Consider the following 21,229-nt stretch of genomic DNA (forward strand, 5'->3'; position numbering starts at 1 on the left):
GACGTACTCTGTATGAGAAGCCTTCCCACACCCTAAAGCATCACTGTGTCTCACAACTCTCCCTCATCCTATTATGTAGTTCGGAGTGTCTTTTAGTTTTGTTAAAGATGGAGCTTGTGTTTCGTTTCTTATGCTCTTTACTGTTTTGAGTTGATTTGTTACTAATGATTTTTGAAGCGTTCTTTAGCGGCATAATAAAAAAAAAAGACCATTTCTAGCCTCATAAGTTATTTAACATATGTAGAATGATGACTAATGAACAATTTTTGTCATTGCTGGTACTGAATAAAAGTGTTAAAATTTCAAAATGAAGAAGTTTGCTCTTACCTGGATCTGATTCCGCAGTTGTTCAGCTTCCTGCCTTAACTGTTCCAGTTCACTCATTTTTCAATGTGTTTACTCCAAAATTAGCAACGCAAAGCAACTATAAAAAATAAAGACAGACTGATTCAGTTCTCCATTTACATATCAATCCACTTTGAAAATATTGATATATAACTTTTTGGTCTTTCTGAAACTCAATTGAAATAGTCAATTATTCCTAGAACTTGAAATTATTTAGTAAATATAGATTATTTACTAAAGGATTTTATTGTGGAATGTGATCGGAGGATGGAATAGAAACCTTGAGCTATAGCATTCGAGACTAAATTACAGAGAATTAGTACTGGAATGGAGTCCAGTGAGAAATACTTTACCATAGTTCCGAGGGCACCAATACACATCCCTACCTGGACGTCTAACAGGCACCTCAAACTTAATGCTTCAAAACTGAACCCCTCAGGTCTTCTGCATCTCAGTAAATGGTAATTCCATCCTTCCAATTGTTTAAGCCAAAAACCTGAGGGTCATCCTTAACTTCTCTTTCTTTTCATCTCCTACATCTGTACCATCAACAAAGCATATCAGTTAGTCCTTCAAAAAAATCCAGTGGGGGAGGGGCGTTATCACTTTGTGAGGGGTGTAAATGTCTATTACATTGTTCTGTACACCTTAAACTAAAAAAAAAGAAAAAATCCAGGATTTGACTGTGTTCACTTTGACTACCTTGGTCCAAGCCACCATCTCTCTCACCTTTCTACTGCGTTTGACCACTCTCCAGTCTATTCTATACATAGCAATTAGTGATAGTTTTTATTAAAACACACATCACTCTTCTGCTTTCAATCCTACAACGGTGTTCCACTCCACTCCGAGGAAAGCCTAACTCTTTATTTTGACCTACAAAGTCCCACAGAACCTCTTACACACACCCCTCTGACCTCATCTATCAGTCTCTCTCTCACTCACTCTGCTCCCACCACTCAAAAGCTTTCTTAATGTTCCTTGAACACACTAAGTAGCCTCCAGCCTCAGGATCTTTACCCTTGCTCTTCCCTCTGCCTGAAATGCTCTTACCCTGGATGTTTTCATCACTTGCTCCCTTACTTCTGCTCAAATGATATTTCCTCAGAGGGACCTTCGCTGATAGCACATATGAACCCACTTAAGCACTTTACCCTGTCTATATATAAAGTCACTAAAAGGCCCAACCATCCAGCATGTATTTGCTTATTTGTTGTCTATTTCCTCCTAGTAGAATGTAAGCTCTAAATGGGCCGACCCGGTGGCTCAGGCTATTAGAGCTCCATGCTCCTAACTCCGAAGGCTGCCGGTTTGATTCCCACATGGGCCAGTGGGCTCTCAACCACAAGGTTGCCAGTTCAATTCCTCGAGTCCCGCAAGGGATGGTGGGCTGTGCCCCCTGCAACTAGAAAACGGCAACTGGACCTGGAGCTGAGCTGCGCCCTCCACAACTAAGACTGAAAGGACAACAACTTGAAGCTGAACGGCAACCTCCACAACTAAGATTGAAAGGACAACAACTTGACTTGGAAAAAAGGCCTGGAAGTACACACTGTTCCCCAATAAAAGTCCTGTTCCCCTTCCCCAATAAAATCTTTAAAAAAAAAAGAAAATGATTCTCCTTTGAAAGTCATACTCTAACAAGCCTTCCTTTCTCTCCCTCCTTCTTAAACCTCCCGCCCTCTATTCCTCCCATCCTTCCTTCTTCCCTCCTTTCCCTTCTCCCTCTCTTCCTTCTCTCCTTCCTTTCTCTCTTCTAAAAAAAAAAAAAAAAAAAAAAAAAAGAATGTAAGCTCTAAAGGCAGGGAATTTTTTTCACTCTATCCTTTGCTATATCCCTAGCACCTACAATACTTCATTCTCCAGTAAATAAATTCACCTGAAATAGCTTAATAAAGAAAAATTTGTTCTAAGGATTTAGGATGAATCACACCACCAAAAGGCATGACTATGACCACCACAGTAAGAGATGAGAGGATAAAAACCAGTAGCATTCTTTCTCTAGCTGTCCTTTTTTTCCTCTTCATATCTTTGTTTTTCCTCTTTCCACAGAGTAACTTACTCTGCTTCTCTAAGCATAAGACCCAGAGAAAGTACAATCAGGGCAGGATTGGCTGCTCATGGAGAAAGTGCCTCCAGCATTGGGGAGCTGTGTGAGGCAGGGTCCCAGTGAGTCAGCAGGGCAGAACAACGGAGCTCACCAGGCCAATCAGATTCACATTTGGCCGTGGTGGGGGCGGGCTCAATGCAAGAAAGATGGCGCCCTCCTGTCAGTTGCACAGGAGAAGGACCTCACACAGGGAAAATGCCGACTGTCCTCCACTCCTCCCCTGGCAGCCACACACCTCAGCCTGTCTCCCCGTTTGTCTCTGAGGACCCCAAGTCACCGTGCTTCCGCCAGAGCCCAAGGTGAGTGCTGGCGAGCACGTCAGTCTGCATGCAGGCTGTTAGGAGGATGTTTGGGTTTCCCACAGCCTTCTGTCCTACCTGGACGGTCGGAATCCCCACTGTTTCTCAAAACTATATGCTGTGGAGGCTTCTCTTCCCGGCACCAGTACTCTGGGCTGGGGAGCTTGGTGTGGAGGGCTGGCGTCCCTCGCTCCTCCTGGAGTAACCTCTGTGGCCAAGATATCCCTCCTGATTCTCAACCACCACACGCTGGTGTGGGGCCTGTTCTGCGTCTCTATCCCTCCTACCAGTCTCGGTGTGGCTGCTTCTTTATATTTAGTCATAGGACTTCTGTTTGGCTAGACTTCAGGTGGTTTTCCAGGTTGATTGTTCTATAATTTAGTTGTAATTTCAACGTGTTCACGGAAGGAAGCGGGCACAGTGTTTATCTACTCCACCATTGTGGATCTCTTATGACTAAGTTCTTTTTCAGCATGAATATTTGATTCATTTAACACATTTTAAATAACTATCATATAGTGAAAGTATTGTAAGTTGAGTAGAATGCAGCATATCAGTTATCTTTTAAAAATTCAGCTGTACCAGTTACAAATATCAAAAAATACCAATGAGCCATTGCATCCAAGCCAATTTATTAAACAAAACAGAAAAAAATAGTTGCATAATTCTAACTGCTGTCCCCTCCACTTCTTAAAATGTCCACAGAATTTTTATTAAAGTAAGGCATTATGTCGACACAATTATACTGCTCTTAGCGAACAGCTATTTTCATCTATATGAGACAAGGAAATACAAGTATCTTAGCTACTAATAATTTTCATACTAATCATGAAAGCATATTAAGAGAGGAAAGAATATTTTAAATTGCACTTTAAAAATGTAAGCAAAAACTACTTTTTCTTACTAAGTATTTATCAGAAAAGTTCATTTCAAGTTTGTTATTATAATTAAATTCTCTAATATTCTACTTTTCTCTTTGCAAACCTAATTTATAATTTTCATACTTTGTAAAATTAAAAAACAAAAAACCTAAACCCATAATGAATTAGGTAAGGCAATTAAAGCTTTTATGATCATTCTTACCAAGGAATTTAAATACACCCTTGCCTACCCACCCCAAGTATTCAATATATACAGATATTCCCTTACGACTTTCTTTCTCAAGAAGTTAGCTAAAAACCTATAGCTGCATGGGCGAATAGATAAGAGAGGAAAATAGAAGCTAGAGATGCTGAAAATGTAGCGTAAGCATTAGGTCCTTTTTTTTTTTTTTTTTTTTATTTTGCTACCAAATTTCTCATTACAGTCAACATTTTTAAGTGCCCCAAAAGTAAAACAATTCAGCCTTGTAAACTAAAGCAGTCTATTTTATCTGTGTTCCAGAAAATAAATAACGTGCTGTTCTCAGGTCTGTTTCCCTTCACCTCACTGGTGTGTTCTGGCATAGTTCATTCTTTCACCAAACATTTACTGAATGCTTATTATGTGCCAAGAATTGGGACTACACATGAATAAGACATAGGCCCAGCTCTCTAGGAGTTTATAGTCTAAGAAGAAAAACATTTAGGTCCATAATCCATGACCCTAAGCCCTAGGACCAGATGCATTTCCAAATTCAGAATTCAGGTTTTTAAAAATTGTGCTCATCATATATCACGTAACACCCCAACTGGACCCTGGAGAAGCACCCCACATAATCAAGGAGTACTCCCGCAGCAAAATCTAAGTATATCCACAACCAGGCGGGAAAAAATAGACTAGCAAGTTTCATGTTAGTATAGGTCAGGTTGTAGCTCCAAATGAGTTCAAATCACATAAGGTTTTGCCATTAAATGATTTCTGAAAACAACTATAGTTTTCAAAGCATTCTAGAGCTCCAAACTATGAATAAGAGATTGTTGACCTGTAATACATAAAAAGGATTCCTTGGTACAGAGGCATGATGAGCCCTGAACTTAAAAGATACCAAGTAGGAGTTAGCCACCCAAGAGATGACATTGACTGAGCACTTATTATGCACCATGCACTGTTCAAAACTCTTCATAGTAACTCATTTAACAACCTCAGAAGGCAGGAGCTAATACCGTCCTCATGCTACAGATGAGGAAACTATATTTTAGGGAGGTTATGGGCCTTACCCAAGTTCACACAACCTAACAGAGTTGGAATATGACAATACTTACTGTGTGATCCCAGAAACTGTTTAACCTCTCTGAGTCTCACTCCTCTCATGTGTACAGTGGAGACACAAATATCTACCCCATGGGATTGTTTTGGGGATTAAATAATACACATTTATAAAATGTCCTTAGAACTTTAAGTCAGAGCTAATTTGGCCCAACAAGGGCAATATATGAAGAAGCTATAACCATAAACACTACTCAGGCTAATATCTATATAGCTATCGGTGGATCAATAGATATAATACAACCGCCATACTTTAAACAAAAAAGGAAAACAAAATGATTACCAAGAAAGAATTCTCTTCATGGTCTCAGCATTCTAGTTGTGCTGCAACGTAACCACATTTTCCTGTCCTTAACTCCCTGAGAAGCACTGAGGCTTCTTCCCTGACTCTGGGGAAGAGTGCTCTTCTGTTTGCTGGGAGAGGACATAAACCATCCCTATCCCATATGGACCCCTTCATACAAACCAGGATTTCTACGAATGAGGGGACTGGGGAAGGAAGAAAGACTCCAAAGGGTAGACAGGACAGGAGGAAAAATAGCCAATTATTTGAAGGGCTTTCTCACACTACACCCACCTTCTGAAGATTTCAACACCTGACCCCCCCCCCCCAACAGCACCTTGCCCATCCCCCCTACAATGTCTAGATTGAGGCACTATTATTAATGTTAAGTCATGCGGGTGTGTAAGGGAAGAAACAGTGCTAACCATTCAATTAACCAAATAGCTAATCAAAGGGTGGCAACCAGCAACAGCAGCATCACTTAGGAACTTGCTGGAAACACACGTTTTTAGGCCCTTTCTCAGGCCTGAAAAATAAGAAATTCTGAGGGTGGAGCCCAGCAATCTACGTTTAACTAACACTCCAGGTGATTCTGCTGATGCCTCCTGGAGTTTGAGAACTTCAGGCCTAAACTCTGGTTTACACAAGGAAACAATTCTAAAACTATTCCATTGGAGGAAAGTTCTTTATCCTGTTATCACAGATGAATCCATTTAGGTTGAACACTTTGAATAATAATTAGGGGTTTTATCATTGACTAGGATATGTCACTGTTGCTGAAATCTAACCTGAGATGGTAAATTCCATAATCCATGATGGATGGTAAATGTCATGCATAAAAATAAAAAATGAATAGGAATTCATGGAATTAAAAGCAAATGGATTTTTAAAAGATTTTTTATTAAAATACAGCTAACATACTATGTTATATTAGTTTCAAGTGTACATCATAGTTATTCAACAGTACCCACGGGGCACTATACATAGTTATTACCATATTGGTGATTATATGGTAAAGAAGTGATCACCATGATAAATCCAGCAACCATCTGATACTGTCTGTCCCACGCTATCACATTATTGACTGTATTCCCTATGCTGTACATTACATCCCCATGACTTATTTGTTTTATACCTGGAAATTTGGACCTCTTATTTCCTTCACCTTCCCCCCCACTTTTTAAATGTTTCAGTTACAGCTGACATTCAATATTATTTTATATTAATTTCAGGTGTACAGCATAGTGGTTTGACTTTTATATAATTTAAGAAGTGATCCCCCTGACCCACCTGGCACTATTAAAAGCAAATGGATTTTGTATCATTCCTACACAATTTTTACATTTGTATTATAAATGAAATGTGTGTGCTAGCTGTGATGTTTTAGATTATTTGCCATTTATAAAAACTAAGTGTTTAATCACAAGGTCTTTAAATCAGTAATTTTCATATTAAATTTTTTTTAAATTATCCTTTAAATCAAGTAAAGAGAAAAGGGGAAGAAGTCTTTGAGGTAAAGCTGACAAAACCTAAAATTACAGTAACATCAAGTGCTGCCTGATGCCGAGTGCATTCTTTAAATATAGAATGGCTATATTTCTATTTTTCAGTGTATCCTGTTTAAATTCCTACATACAGATATACAGAGATATTTTTATCTATAGTCCTAAAGTACATAGCAATGACACGATCTCGACCTATTGTCAATCCAAATTATCATGTGACCTGTTCTTCCACTCAACGAACATGTATATAACACCTCCCCTGCACTAAGCACAGAAAAACACCGGCCCCAATCAGAAAAGATAAGTAATAATAAGTACATGAGGATGTAAGTGCTAGAATAGAGCACACATTTCAACTATGTCACCAAAACCAAATGCTTCATGAGAATGTCGCTGAAGTCAGAAGACTAAGGATTTCCCTGAAACTTTAAGCAATACACTTGAAATTACTGTCTGTGAATCCACTGAAATCATTTTCAGTGTGCTTGTATCTTTAGCTGTACTACCTCTTAAAGTGACAAGTTCTATAAATTTACTGTCAGCTATGTGAAACAGCAGCGTAATTCCTTTTACTTAGTCCTAAAACTACCTTCTCTAAGTCAAGATCCCTCTAATTTTAGGATTTCTAAGACTTTGTGAACCAAACATTAGGAAAATAAATTATGATTATGTAAATTACAAATCCTAACCGTGTCAGCCTGTCTTTTCTCATATAACTCCTCTCAAGTATTATCACCTCTTGGATTTTTTTGATAGGATCATGTGAGGTTCATCCTGTATCACGAAGTCACAGTCTTTTTTTTTAAGTCACAGTTTTGTATCACCTTAAAGTCACATTATTTGCTTTTGTTTTACCAGAAGTAACCCCTTAAATTTATCAGACTTGGTTACATACTACACTCAGTCATATCTTTAAATGAATCCCATTGCTAAAGGATGAAAATACGGCAACTGAGGATATCAGAATTTCATTTAACAAATATTTATGAATGCCTAACAGGCATCACAATCTAGTTTATTTGCTGACTTGGCTTCATAGGAAAATGTGACCTGTGCAATTAACATATTCATGACAAGATAGCTACAATTCCATGTGTTCACAGCTTTAATAAAAGTAAAATATCTCAAAGTTACCAATAATAAGTAGAAGGTACCAATTATACTTAGCACTCAGTGTCTTTCTCCCACTGCAGATTTCCTTCTCTCTAACATAAAGCCATAATGCCTAGACACGAGATAAAACTTTGGAGGTTTTACTAATTAAAAAGCAAGTGTACCTATGTGATCTTGGTCTGAGATGAACAGATATCCACCACTGCTACTTCAGGATCACACTTTATTTAACAAAATACCATACAATTGCTGTCTTGGGTTTAGACCAACAGCTAATTAATAACCAAGACTAGCTCTTTGGGATTCCACTTCACACCCCACTCCCTACCCCCACCACTAATCTTCTCAAAATCCATCAATCAAAGGGGGCTTATCTCTACCAGATGGCTTGAACAGTGTATTCATTTTGAATTACACTTGGTCACATTTAGTTTTATTCTACTGCTCCGATTTTCCTACTGATGTTTTCATCCTGCAACACTCAGTAGCACATACACCAGCCTTAAGTGAACACACATTTCCCTTCTTGCTTTACCCTCCCTTCCTACCGTCTCCTTATCACCTCTAACAACTTCACAAACATGTTCCCTCACTAAAAGATTAGTTAGCACAGAACCCTGGGTGAAAAAATACATACCAACATTTCTCTACTTCTTTATATATTAAGGCATGGAGTAATCTTTGTGTGTTTTTAAATGTTTTTCCCCCCAAAAGCTTCCCTAGTGGCACATGAATAATTAATAAATATAATGAAATCCCTTGTTGGTATATTTTAATTCCCATAAAGGTTAACATATAACCATGAAAACTAATATCTAACTTAAAAATTTTTTTTAAATACAAATTGCTTTTGCTTTTTATACCATATGACAGGAGACAGCATTTTTCAAAAAGTTTATCCCCACCCCCTCAACAGCTTCCCTAGAGGCCCATTTAATAAGCAATGCACACAATGAAGATCCCTTATTGACAAAATTTCCATTTCCTTAAGTAATTAGCTGTCTACCATTTTCCATTTAAAAACATAATTTATAGAAGTCGAGGAAGTAAAAAAATGTTTTAAATTACTTCTTTATAAAAACTGGTCACTATAATAAGCCTTGTTAAGTATGCTAAATATACTGTATAATCTATGTTACATGCCAGATAGACAACTTCATTCAGCTTAAGCTGCATTACTGAGTTTTAATTTCACATTACCAATTAGTTAAAGCCCAATTTTTGTATTGGAAACAATTCCTAAGTAAAGGTGTCTAGGTGGAGAACTCATAAAAATTGAAGGGAAGAAAAACTGAGCCGAGCCATTGCTAAATGTTACCATAACAAGAACATCAGAAATTCCCAGGTAAAGAACCCAGAGATGATTAGCTCTTTGAGCACAGGGACCACTGTCTTCATCTTTGTCCCTCCCAAGGTACCGTTCTCACTTTATGCTACAGATGCTATCAATTTCTCTATAGTTAAAATTTATTACAAGTTAGATAATAAAGAAGAAACAGTAAGGCATCTAAAAATATGGCATTTTTGAATAGGTAAGAATGAATGTTTAAAGACAGTCATTACCCAATTGTTTATATAAAAAAAATTACAAATATAAATCAATAGGAGAATAGATATGGTACACCCATACAATGAAATGTTATGTAGCTATAAGGAAGAGAACAGCAGAGCTCTAAGTACTTGCAAAGATGCCAACACTAATGATACCCCCTAAACAGATGCTCCCTTTGGGGTTCCAACTGTAGGATAAGCAGCCCGGTGGGAGTTGACCCTTACCCAGCAAAGTATATACTAAGTTTCCTTGGTAAAAATTGTAAGGTACAGGAACCAACCCTGCTAAAACCAAACTTGGGAAAACATTTTTAAGCTGTATACTGCTTTAAATATAAATGTGGACATAAGAGAAACTTTAACATTATTTTAACAAGCCAGTAGTACACGAGTGTTGAAATCATTTAATGTGATTTCCAGTTCAAAGCAGATTAAATAAGAGACAGTTCTCGGCAATTCGGGAAGAAAAAGCTCTCCATAATGCATACTGGAAAAGTGGTACTGGGGAACACCCAGTATTGAGGAACTTAAAAGCATTTCTTGCCCGTAACTATTGCACCAAAGGAAATTCTCTGGTACCTATACTATCCAGGGGCATTAGCAGGAAGGTGGTGAGGCATGATAACTAAGAGTGCTGCCTTTGCTACCCAACTGTTGGGCTTTGAATACTGGCATTTCCACTGGCATGTTAACTGACGTGTAGAAAATCAACAAACATTAACTGAAATTATTACAGTTATGAAAAATATGTCTTTGAACTAAAGATGAAAAAATATTTAAAATATTTTAATAGAAAGAAGTATATTTAAACAGGAATTATTTTAAGTAATCAAAACATTTTGGAACTAGTCTTACTTTTTTTATCCTAAGCTAGGTACCTCTTTAAATCTAACTTTTGCCCTTTTGCTTTTCCTTTTTTCCAATCGTACTATGTTTAACATAGAAGCTCACCGAAAAGTAAAAATTTCAAATGCTTGTAATTTACAAATTAATAATCCAGTTTGTGATCAAGGTTCTTTCATTTTTTTCTTCCGGTTGACCTACTCTATTCATTTGCTGCTTATTAGTATTCCTCCACTAGAGGGCAGACAAAAGAAAGATGAAGTTAGGGAAAACAAAGTTGGTTAACTTGTTAGCTTCCAGAGAAGCTTTAGCAATGTCACCAAAAAACTTTAAACAGCACTAACGTTATAAGATTTTCTGAAACAGTCTTCTCCATTTGAAACAGGAGTAGGCAAAACACAGCAAAAATGTTGGCAAACATTGATTCCTGTATCCATTCATTCATTCAACAAATATCTGAGTTCCAAACACATGCCAGGCACATTCCAGGCTCTAGGGGTTCAGCAGTAAACAAAACAAACAAAAGTTCCTGTTGTCATGGAGCTTTATTCTATATCTGTCTAAGAGAAAGATAATGAAGCACATAAGTAAATAACAATTTCAAGTACAGATAAACACTATACAGAAAAAATACTGCCAAAAGTCGGAGGGTGACAAGGAAGGCTATTTTTAAATAAATTAATCTAAGAACTGAATGAAATGGATGAAGGAGTCATGCCTTAAATGGGGGAAGAGCACTCCAGGCAGAAGAAACAGTAAATGCAAAGGCCACCAGGCAGAAACGAACCCAGCATGCTGCATCAACAGCAGAGAGGGTGGTGAGGCGGGAGGGAAGTGAGCAACCACAGGATCATGTAAGCTCCTGACCTTAGTAAAGGCCTCCTATTTTATATCCCAGTATTGGGTTTGGATGACTCAGTGATATCATCTGATTTGACTTACATCTTTTAAAGTTCATGCTGGCTGCTGTGGGACAGTAGCTGGAAGTTGAAACACTAGTCGTTCAAACCAGGAGAGATGATAATTTGACACAAGAGTAGTGGCCGTGGAGGTCATAAGAAATAGCCACATTTGGACTAATTTTTAAGTTAGAGCCCCTAGTGCTTGCCAATAGAGGAATAGATATAGGATGAGTGAAACAGGAATTAAGGATAACTCGTAGGATTTTTAGCATGAGCAACTGATGGATGGTGGTACCCTTTGCTGACGTGCAGAACAGTAAATAACCACAGCCAGAGAGGCAGGATGAAAATAGGAGTCAGTGTCCCAGAAGCCAAGGGGGGGAAATGCTTCAATAAGGAAGCAGTTATCTGTCACATATCTATCAATCAAAAATGAGGCTGGGGGATCTAATTTGACAAGACTGACATCTCTGGTGACCTTGAGAAAAATGGTTTCATGGTATATAGAAGGGATAAAGTCTCTCTGGAGGGGGTTCTGGAGAAAATGGGAGACGATGAGTTGGGGAGTAGACAGAGTACGTGAAACCTTTCAAAGATTTTTTGTTTTGTTTTGGACACATTTAAAATTTTATTTTTAACTTTTCATTTTTTTAAATTTCAAACTTAAAGTTGGAAAAAGTAGTATAGTAAACACTCTTGCACCCTTCACCTAGAATCACCAATTTGCTTTATTACTCTCTCTATATATGTAATAACTATTATTGTGTATCCATTTAAGAGTAAATTGAAGATATTTTGACCCTTTACTCCTAAATACTTTATTGAGTATCTTCTAAGAGCAAGGGAATTCTCTCACATAACCACAGTACAATGATCAAATTCAGGGAACTGAACACTGATTCAAGACTATTATTTAATATCCAGTATATACTAAAATTTTACCCATGTCCCAGTAATGTTCTTGAGCAATTGAACTTTTCAATCCAATATGCAATCCAGGATTATGCGCTGCACTTCATGGTCAGGTCTCTTGCACTTCCCTCTAATCAGGAATAGTTCCTTTGCCTTTCTTTGTCTTTCAGGACGTTCACATATTGGAAGACTACTGACCAGTTACTTTGTAGAACTATCCTCAGTGAAAGCCCCTCAATTGTTTCCTCGTGATTGGATTTTGTTATGCGCTGTAGAAATACCACAGAAAAGTAACGCTGTCCCTAGTTCAAGCACATCAGGAGGAACGTGTTTACCCTTGTTGGTGATGCTAACTTTGATCACTTGGTTGAGGTGATTTCCTCACTGTAAAGTCACTGTTTCCCCTTGGTCATTCATTGGAAACTATATTATTAATATTGTTTTCCCCATAAAACTCTCTATTACATGGTAGCATTTGCCTGAGTTAATATTACCATGATAGTTGCAAACCGGTAACTTTTCTATCATTCCTTCTGCATTTTTTATTGGCAGTCTATTCGACAGTTTCCCCTTTTCCTTATTTTATTTACTATGGACTTGTGGATTCTTACTTTATTCAGTGAGTTATAATCCATTATTAACATAATTCATATTTATTCTCAAATTTTCCCAGATTTGGCCATTCAAGCTAGTTCCTATTTCCTTTTCATATGCCCCTATCAAGTTTTTTTTTTGAACAGTTCCTTATTTTGTGTCCTAGGCTGCTCTTTTTATTTTCCTTAAAAATTTTTATTAAAATATAGTTAATATACAATATTATATTAGTTTCAGGTGTACAGAATAGTTATGCAACATTTATATACCTAAAGAAGTGATCACCATAAGTCCAGCAACCATCTGACACTGTACTACACTATCACAATATTATTGACTATATTCCCTATGCTGTACATCACATCCCCATGACTTATTTTCTACCTGGAAATTTGGACCTCTTATTCTCCTTCACCTTCTGCCCCCCACCCCTTTTAGATGTTTCAGTTACAGCTGACATTCAATATTATTTTATATTAATTTCAGGTGTATAGCACAGTGGTTTGACTTTTATATAATTTAAGAAATGATCCCTGTGACTAGTCTAGTACCCACCTGTCATTATATATAGTTGTTACCATATTACTAACTGTATTCCCTACGCTTTACATTACATCCCCGTGACTATTTTGTAACTATGAATTTGTACTTCTTAATGCCTTCACCTTTTTTACCGCTCCCCAGCCCTCCTCCCATCTATAACCCCAATAAACCTAGTATCCATCTGACACCATACATAGTTTACTACAATATTAATGACTATAGTCCTTATGCTATATCCTACATCACCATGACTACTTTATAACAACCAATTTGTACTTCTTAATCCCTTTTGCACCCATTCCCAACCTCCCTCCTGTCTGGCAACCATCAAAACATTCTCTGTATCTATGAGTTTGTTTCTGTTTCGTTTGTTTATTTTGTTCTTTAGATTCCACATATAAGCGAAATCACATTGTATCTCTCTTTCTCTGTCTGACATACTCCACTCAGCACAATATCCTTTACGTTCATCCATACCACGCATATGCAAGAACCCATTCCCTTCCATGGCCAAGCAGTATTCCACTGTATATATGTACACCTCCTCTTTATCCATTCATCCCATCGACAGACACCAGGCAGCCTGCCCATCTTGGCCATTGTAAACAGTGTTGCAATGAACATATGGATGCTCTCGTCCCCTTGAAGTAGCATTTGGGTTTCTTCGGATGATAACCCAGAATTGGGATAACTGGGTTCTTCTTTGTCATTTGTTATAGCCTTCCTTTTGAAGTTTATTTCATCTGGTATAAGTTTTCCTACCCCAGCTTTTTATTCTTTTCTTTTCCATTTCATGAAATATCTTTTCCCATCCCTTTACTTTCTGTTTGTGTGTCTTTTGATCTAAAGTGAGTCTCTTGTAGGCAACATGTGTAAGGATCTTTTTTCTTATCCATTCAGCCACCCTATCTTTTGACTGAAGCATTTAATCCATTTTCATTTAAAGTAATTGTTGATAGGTATGTAATTATTGCCATTTTATTATTCATATTTTTTATTTTTATTATTTTTTTTGTCTTAAAGTAGTCCCTCTAACATTCCTTGTAATACTGGTTTGGTGGTGATGAGCTCCTTTACCTTTTTCTTATCTGGGAAGCTCTTTATCTGTCCTTCAAATCTAAATGATAGCTTTGATGGGTAGAACAGGCTTGGTTGGGTCCTTGTTTTTCATCACTGAATATTTCTTGCCAGTCCCTTCTGGCCTGCAAAGTTTCTGTTGACATATCAGCTGATAGCTTTATGGGTCCTCCCTTGTAGATAACTACTTGTTTTTCTCTTGCTGCTTTTAAGATTCTCTCCTTGTCTTTAACCTTTGGAATTTTAATTATGATTTGTCTTGATGTGGGCCTCTTTGGGTTCATCTTGTTTGGGACTCTATGCATTTCTTGGGCTTATTTATATATTTCCTCTGCCAGGTTAGGAAAGTTTTGCCATTATTTCTTCAAATAGGTTTTCAATTACTTGCTCTCTCTCTCTCTCTTCTCTTTCTGGTACCTCTATGATGCAAATGTTGGTATGCTTGATGTTATCCAGGAGGCCCCTTAAACTCTACTCATTCTTTTGGATTCCTTTTTCTTTTTGCTGTTCTGTTTGTGTGTTTTCTGCTACCTTATCATCTAAGTCATTGATTTCATTCTCTGCATCATCTAATCTACTGTTGATTCCCTGTAATATATTCTTAATTTCCATTATTCTATTCTTTATTTCGGACTGGTTCTTTTTCATGTTTTCTATCTCCATTTTTATGTTTCCTATCTCTTTGTTGAAGTTCTCCCTGAGATGACTGAGCATCTTTATAACCAGTGTTTGGAACACTACATCTGGTAAATTGCTTGTCTCTATTTTGTTTAGTTCATTTTCTAGAGTTTTGTTGTGTTCTTTTATTTGGGAAATGTTTCTTTGTCTCCCCATTTTGGCTGCCTCCCTGCATTTGTTTCTACGTAGAGCTGCTATGCCTCTTGGTTTTAGCAGAGTGGCTTATGTAGTAGATGTCCTGTGGGACTCAGTGGTACAGTCTCCCTGGTCACCAGAGTCAGGTATCTGGTGGGTTGTATGTGCCCTTCTGTTGTAGTTAAGACTTTATTGCTATTTGCACATCAATGGAAGGGACTGACCCTCAGTCTGATTGGTTGTGAGGACTGGCTGTGACTACAATGAAGGAGCTGCTGTGCAGGGGCTGACCCTACAGAGCAGGGTTCACTTTAACAGGGCTCTGGTGAATGTCCAGTCTTTCCTTTGGGTGTGTCGTCCTTGGAGGTGGCTGGGTGATGGTCTGCCCAATCTGAAGCTGGCAGACCTGGGGCCTCCAGGAAGGGGGCCCACTGCAGGCCAAATTCAGCCACAGTCTGTGGTCTGCCCAGGGCCACCTGGCATGAGCCACAAAGCAATCCAGAGATGGCTGCCACCCGCACTGTATTTGGAGGTGCCTTTGGAAGCCAAGCCATGAAACAAGGACAGTTGTCACTAGTGCCGGGCTTAGGGCTTCTCACCTAGAGTTACAGGACATGCTGAAGCCAGATGCTGTTTGTTTGAGTTTTGAACCTCTGTGAGATTTTAGGAAATTCTGAAGCATGAGCCTAGGCAGGCCGTTTATACAGAAAAGCCACTGGAAGCAGTGTGGGTATGCCTGAAAGTTGGGTGAGGTGTGGTCTCAGGGAGTCACTAGGGCAGAGCAGATGAAAGGTGATAGCCACTTTGATGGAGATGCAGATGTGGCATCTGTCTGCATCTGCACACAGGCAGGAGGAGGGCTTAACAAAGAAACAATGGCTTCCACCAGCTCCTCCGTCCGGAGCTGCCACTCCAGCCCTCACCCTGAAGCTAGACAACTCAGTTCTTCCTCGTATGTCCCTGGCGCCTTTTGAGCTGCTGCCCCAGCAGCTGTAGCTCAGAGTGAATAAGTCCACCAGCGAGTAAGTCCATGCATTGGGCCCTTTAAGAGGAGAGCTTGGGAGTGCAGTTGCCCTCTGTTTCACTCAGCCATAATCTCTGTTGGTTTTCACAGCCAGAAATTATGGGGACTTCTCTCTCCAGCACTGAAACTGTGGGCTGGGGAGGGGCTGGGACCCCTCGCTCCTCAAGGGGGGACCTCCACAGCTGAGATATCCCTCCCTATTTTTAACGATCACATGCAGGTGTGGTACCAGCCTGTTCTGCGTCTCTGACCCTCCTACCAGTCTCGAGGTGGCTTCTTCTGTATGTCCGTAGTTGTAGGACTTCAGTTCAGCTCAACTTCAGATGATTCTCAGTAATGGTTGTTCTGTGGTTTAGTTGTAATTGATGTGGTCCTGAGAGAAAGTGAGCAGTGTTTACCTACTCTACCATCTTGACCAGAAATCAAGATGGTAGGCTCATCTTATACTTTCCTTGCCCCAGCTCTGGAACCAGCCATTTAGATCTGGGCTCTACTGTGTTTCCCCGAAAATAAGACCTAGTCGGACAATCAGCTCTAATGCATCTTTTGGAGCAAAAATAAATATAAGACCCAATCTTATATAAGACCCGGGCTTATATTATAGTAAAATAAGACTGGGTCTTATATTAGTTTTTGCTCCAAAAGACACATCAGAGCTGATTGTCCAGCTAGGTCTTATTTTCAGGGAAACATGGTAGTTATGCTCACTGTTACTAGGGTGTCATTGTTTCTAGGCCCTTCCATTAGGAGCTAGGAAATATATGTTTATTTGTATGTATATGTATGTATGTATATGTTTAGCACAAGTTCATATTGATAACTCTAATTCCAGTCCAACACCAGGGAGTTCTTCAATGTCTTCTTCCATTTCATAATTTTATTTCCCTTCTCCCACAGTAAAAACTCCAGCTCCAAAAATATCAATAAATTTACTTATTTGCTGAATCCTACAATATACACAAAAGAGTTTAAGAACTGCTATGTCTCTACCACTATAAATAACAGCCTACTACAGGGTTCAAGATTTTTTTGGCAGCCCTTTTTATCTTTAGATTAAAGGTATATAGTAAAAGTCCTAAAACATACTTAGATTCTTTTTTTTTCCCCCTCAGAGAGTTGATGTTATTCATTGAAATATAGTTGGTTCATTTGTTTCTTGTATTCAATTTTGGAGGCTTTTTTTTTCTCCCAACCTTGTTAATTTTATTTTTGAATATGTAAAACATTAACAAGTTTCCAAAACTCAAAACTATACAAAAAGGTATAATCAGAACAGTGTCATTCCTTCCATCATCCCTTTTACTCTGTTCCTACCCAGCCCTGTAGGTAACTAGTTTCTAGTTATCTCTCCTGTATTTATTTTTGTTCTGTCAAAAAATTATACTTTCTACAAGTGGAGCAGAGAAATGGGGCAGAATACTGGATCAAGGGAGAACTTTAAGATGGGAGACATCACAGAATGTTTGTGTAATAATGTAAATAATTCCACAGAAACTGAAATTGAAGCTGTGGGAGGGACAGAAAAATTACAAGGGAAATAACTGTCAAAATATTTTCTGGTTTAATTTTAGGGATAGCTAAGGGTTCCCATAATCCAAAATAAATTGCCTTCCTGTTTGTAACCTTCCACATTAATGACAGTTATATCTATGACTCTAGAGAACCCACATTACAATGGGGTTATTATTTTGCAAGAATAATTAAGCTTTCACTACCTATTAATGTCAATGGAAGAAATTCTGCCCTAGCAATAGGGAGGTTTTGAACTCTGAGCTAGACATTTAACCAGGAAAAGAGAGGCAAGAGAAGAATGGCTTATGTGAGGATCTGTATAACAACACAGATGAATAGTAATGATCACCCTGGAAAAACAAAGCCATGTCTCGAGCATGTACTAGAAAATGTACAAATATGCTAATAATGTATGTGAATAACTGAGGATCATGCCTCATGCCCTGGCTCTAAGTCAATGTGGCACAGAGGACAGAACATGGACTTTAGAGACAGACAGGTCTGACCTTGAATCCCAATTGAGTTACTTAACAGCTACATAACCACTGGCATTCTCAACGGCAGTTTCCTTACCTGTAAAACTGGATAATGCCTCCTTTGCCAAATTACTGTGCGATATAAATAGAACAATGTATCACCCCTGATGCAGAACAGATGTTCAATAAACAGATGTTCCTATAATAAATGCAGATTAAACCAGTCAGCAAAGGTAAAGAAACTATTCAGTCACTCTACTTCAATAACGTGCCGGAGAGAAATCAGAGAAATCACAACATCTCAGGCAGTATTTGGTAAGGACAGAAAAATGTCCAACACTTACTTCCAATTCTCAATTTTCAAAATGTCCCAGAGTCTATTTTTAAAGCATAAAAATATGTACTGGCGTACTGAAGCACCAATGATTTCAAAGAAACAATCCTGGGGAGATGTTGATCAAATGCTACAAACTTCCAGTTATAAGATGAATAAGTTCTGAGGATCTAACGTACAACATAGTGACTATAGTTAACAGTACAGCATTATATACTTGGGAGTTGCAAAGAAAGTAGATCTTAAATGCCCTCACCCTCCACATCCACACAAAAGTAATAATGTGAGGTGATGGATGTGTTAACTAACCTTATTGTAGTAATCATTTTGCAATATATACATGTATCAAGTCATCAAGTTGTATACCTTAAACTTACACAATGTTATATGTCACTTATATCTCAATAAAGCTGGAAAAAATACTACAAGAAGCAATTCTACAGGTTAACAAAGAAAAATGACTCAGACTAATCTCCTAAATAATGCCTATGGCTCACAAATAGATGAACCTAAATAGATCACAAGCCATATTGACTAATTTTATAATTTTATAAATGTGTACACACAAGAGAGTTAACCATGTTTAATAAAATAACATGTTAAGTTCTATTTCAGTTTCAAATTCATCTACAAACCAAAATGCAACAAGGAAAATCTTAAAGTGATCTTTAACCAAATGCTGAGATATACAATAAACTTTCAGGGCTGTGGACAAAAAAAAGAGCTCTGTAATAAATTTAAACAAGAGTAACTTCACAGGGTGATCTGATCAGAAATTCCTAACTAGGCAGGTCATGGTGGGTAGTTACACCTCAGGCCTCTAACTTACCTAGTAAAAGGTTATCTTTGTCTTCAGCGAGCCCTGTCCATTGTTTTTGTGCGTTTAGGTATCACACCTTTGAAATGCCTCTTTTTCAGACCCTCTCAATAGAGCACACAATCTTGTTAACTACCCTTAATCCAATTAGAGATTTCCCTGCCTTGCTTTCTCCCACAGGTTCACATAATATGTTCCCTCCTTAATCCCAAATATATAAAAGAAACTATAAAACTGTCATTCTCCAGGGCATTTGAGATCTTGCTTCCCAGCATGTCACCAGTTCGGCTCAAATAAGCTCAAATAAACTCTTATAAAAATTCTCTAAAGCTTTGGCTGTTCTTACATCAACAGAGCCTAGGATCAGTAATAATCCAAAAGCCCCATACTGAAATCTTGAAATGTGCAATGTCAAAGAGACTCAAAGCCTGCAATTTGGGGTATACAGAGCATCGTTTTCCTTGCAGACTAGATATGACTTCTCTTTCATCTTAAATAAGCAGTGTGTGCTCTATCTCTATTCTACAAGATGTACTTAAAGGTCACAGTCTTAGTTTGCAACACTGAGATGGGCTGATAACAAAGCGATCTCATCAACAATTAAATTCGAAAACCTCCCAATAGGGTGCTAATCCACATGCCAAGCTATTCTGCCAGTGGTGGAGAGGCAGAGGGATGCATCCACATCCTTTACTAAAAGAGAAAAGGAAGGAGTGGGAGAATGGGGAAGAGACTGAGATGCAAATAACAAAGCATTGCTTCTATAAACAAATGAAAGGCTGTTTTAAAACTTTTAGAAATTCAATCTTCCCTTACTGAACAGCAATAAACATCGAAATACAAGACAGTCATTTGTGTTTTGAAGCAGAAATGTGGAGAGAAATGGAAAACATTTTGTCATGTACTGAACTTACAAGTATTCAAAATCTAGTAATCTGCCCACCCTACCCCCAAAATGCTGGGCATCATATCATTTCCAAAACAAATTTAACACGAAACCACTGGATCATTTTTAGTACCCAGTGGAGAACTTTTATGAACTTTCCCAGAGCTGTCCACGCAACAACCCTTCTGGGCAGTCCCGAATAACTGCTACATTCGGTGTAAACACGAGCTCCCTCTCCGTCCCCCAGAGGGGGTTAGGGGCGTAGAGAGGAGGAACCTGGGGGTCTTGAGACCAGGGATATTGACCGCCCCCTTGCTTCCCAGAGCCAGTGGACCGAGGGGCCCAGGAAGTGGTGGAGGCGGCGGCCGAGTGACCAGTCCCGCGCGGGAGCAGAGCGCGACCAAGGCGCGGGAGCCCCGTCTCTCCCTGGCAGGGTCTGCTGCTCGGAGCCCTCTGTCCCCGAACCAGGAGGGATCCAGCCAGTCCTGCGCCACCACCGGGCCGGGTTCCGCGGGGCCTCACGCCCCCTGCGGGACGCCGGGGATCCCCTGCGGGACGCACCCACCAGCCTCAGCTTGCGCGACCATCGCCTACCTGGCGTGAGCTCCGGCCCAGGTCGACCCGACGCTGCCTGAGTCCGCTGGGCACTCTGCAGCCCCTGGCGTTCGGAGCGGGCGCGCGGAGTTCAGCGCACCGCCGAGATCCGCCGGCCACACCCAGCAGCCAACTCCGCAGCGCGCAGGGGCTGGGGCGGGGACGTGGCTCGAGGCGCGAGGCACGAGGCACGAGGCGCGCGGGCCGGGCGAGGACGCGCCGCGGGCGCGCGCAATGGAGCGCGCTTGGCCTGGGCGAGGGGCGAAGGGAGCCTGCACCGAGAGCAGCTTCTGCTTCCTATTTCTCTCTGGTTTCCTGCTAAAGAAGAAAAACATGAATTCCCGGCAGTTTCGTTTTCTTGTCGGCGTGGCGCCTGGACGCCGGTTCATACTTCTGAGTAGCGCCCAAGTGGTGCGGCCAGTTTCCTTCCTGGTACCGCATAAGCCTCAGGAGGCATAATAAGGGGTCTGAGTTAGAAGACCCCAGGGCCCCGTTTGGATTTAATATTG

General features: G+C 39.4%; 1 protein-coding gene across 2 annotated transcripts in view; it reads right to left on the reverse strand.

The window, feature by feature from the left end:
* The window catches only part of GNB4 (G protein subunit beta 4), a 39,862-nt gene extending 18,849 nt beyond the window's left edge, over nucleotides 1–21,013 (reverse strand). The window contains exons 1-3 of one of the 2 annotated variants that reach the window (XM_019751977.3): nucleotides 20,721–21,013; nucleotides 18,187–18,288; nucleotides 328–424 (exon numbers count right to left, since the gene is read on the reverse strand). In XM_019751977.3, coding sequence (XP_019607536.1) covers nucleotides 328–384 — 57 coding nt within the window. In that variant the 5' untranslated portion in view covers nucleotides 385–424; nucleotides 18,187–18,288; nucleotides 20,721–21,013. The remainder of the gene's footprint in view (nucleotides 1–327; nucleotides 425–18,186; nucleotides 18,289–20,720) is intronic. The other variant, XM_019751987.3, reaches the window with a different exon arrangement.
* Nucleotides 21,014–21,229: the final 216 nt, after the last annotated feature.

The sequence above is a fragment of the Rhinolophus sinicus genome, chromosome 17, assembly GCF_057876585.1.
Source record: "Rhinolophus sinicus isolate RSI-liver-muscle chromosome 17, RSI-T2T, whole genome shotgun sequence".
NCBI classification, from domain to species: domain Eukaryota; kingdom Metazoa; phylum Chordata; class Mammalia; order Chiroptera; family Rhinolophidae; genus Rhinolophus; species Rhinolophus sinicus.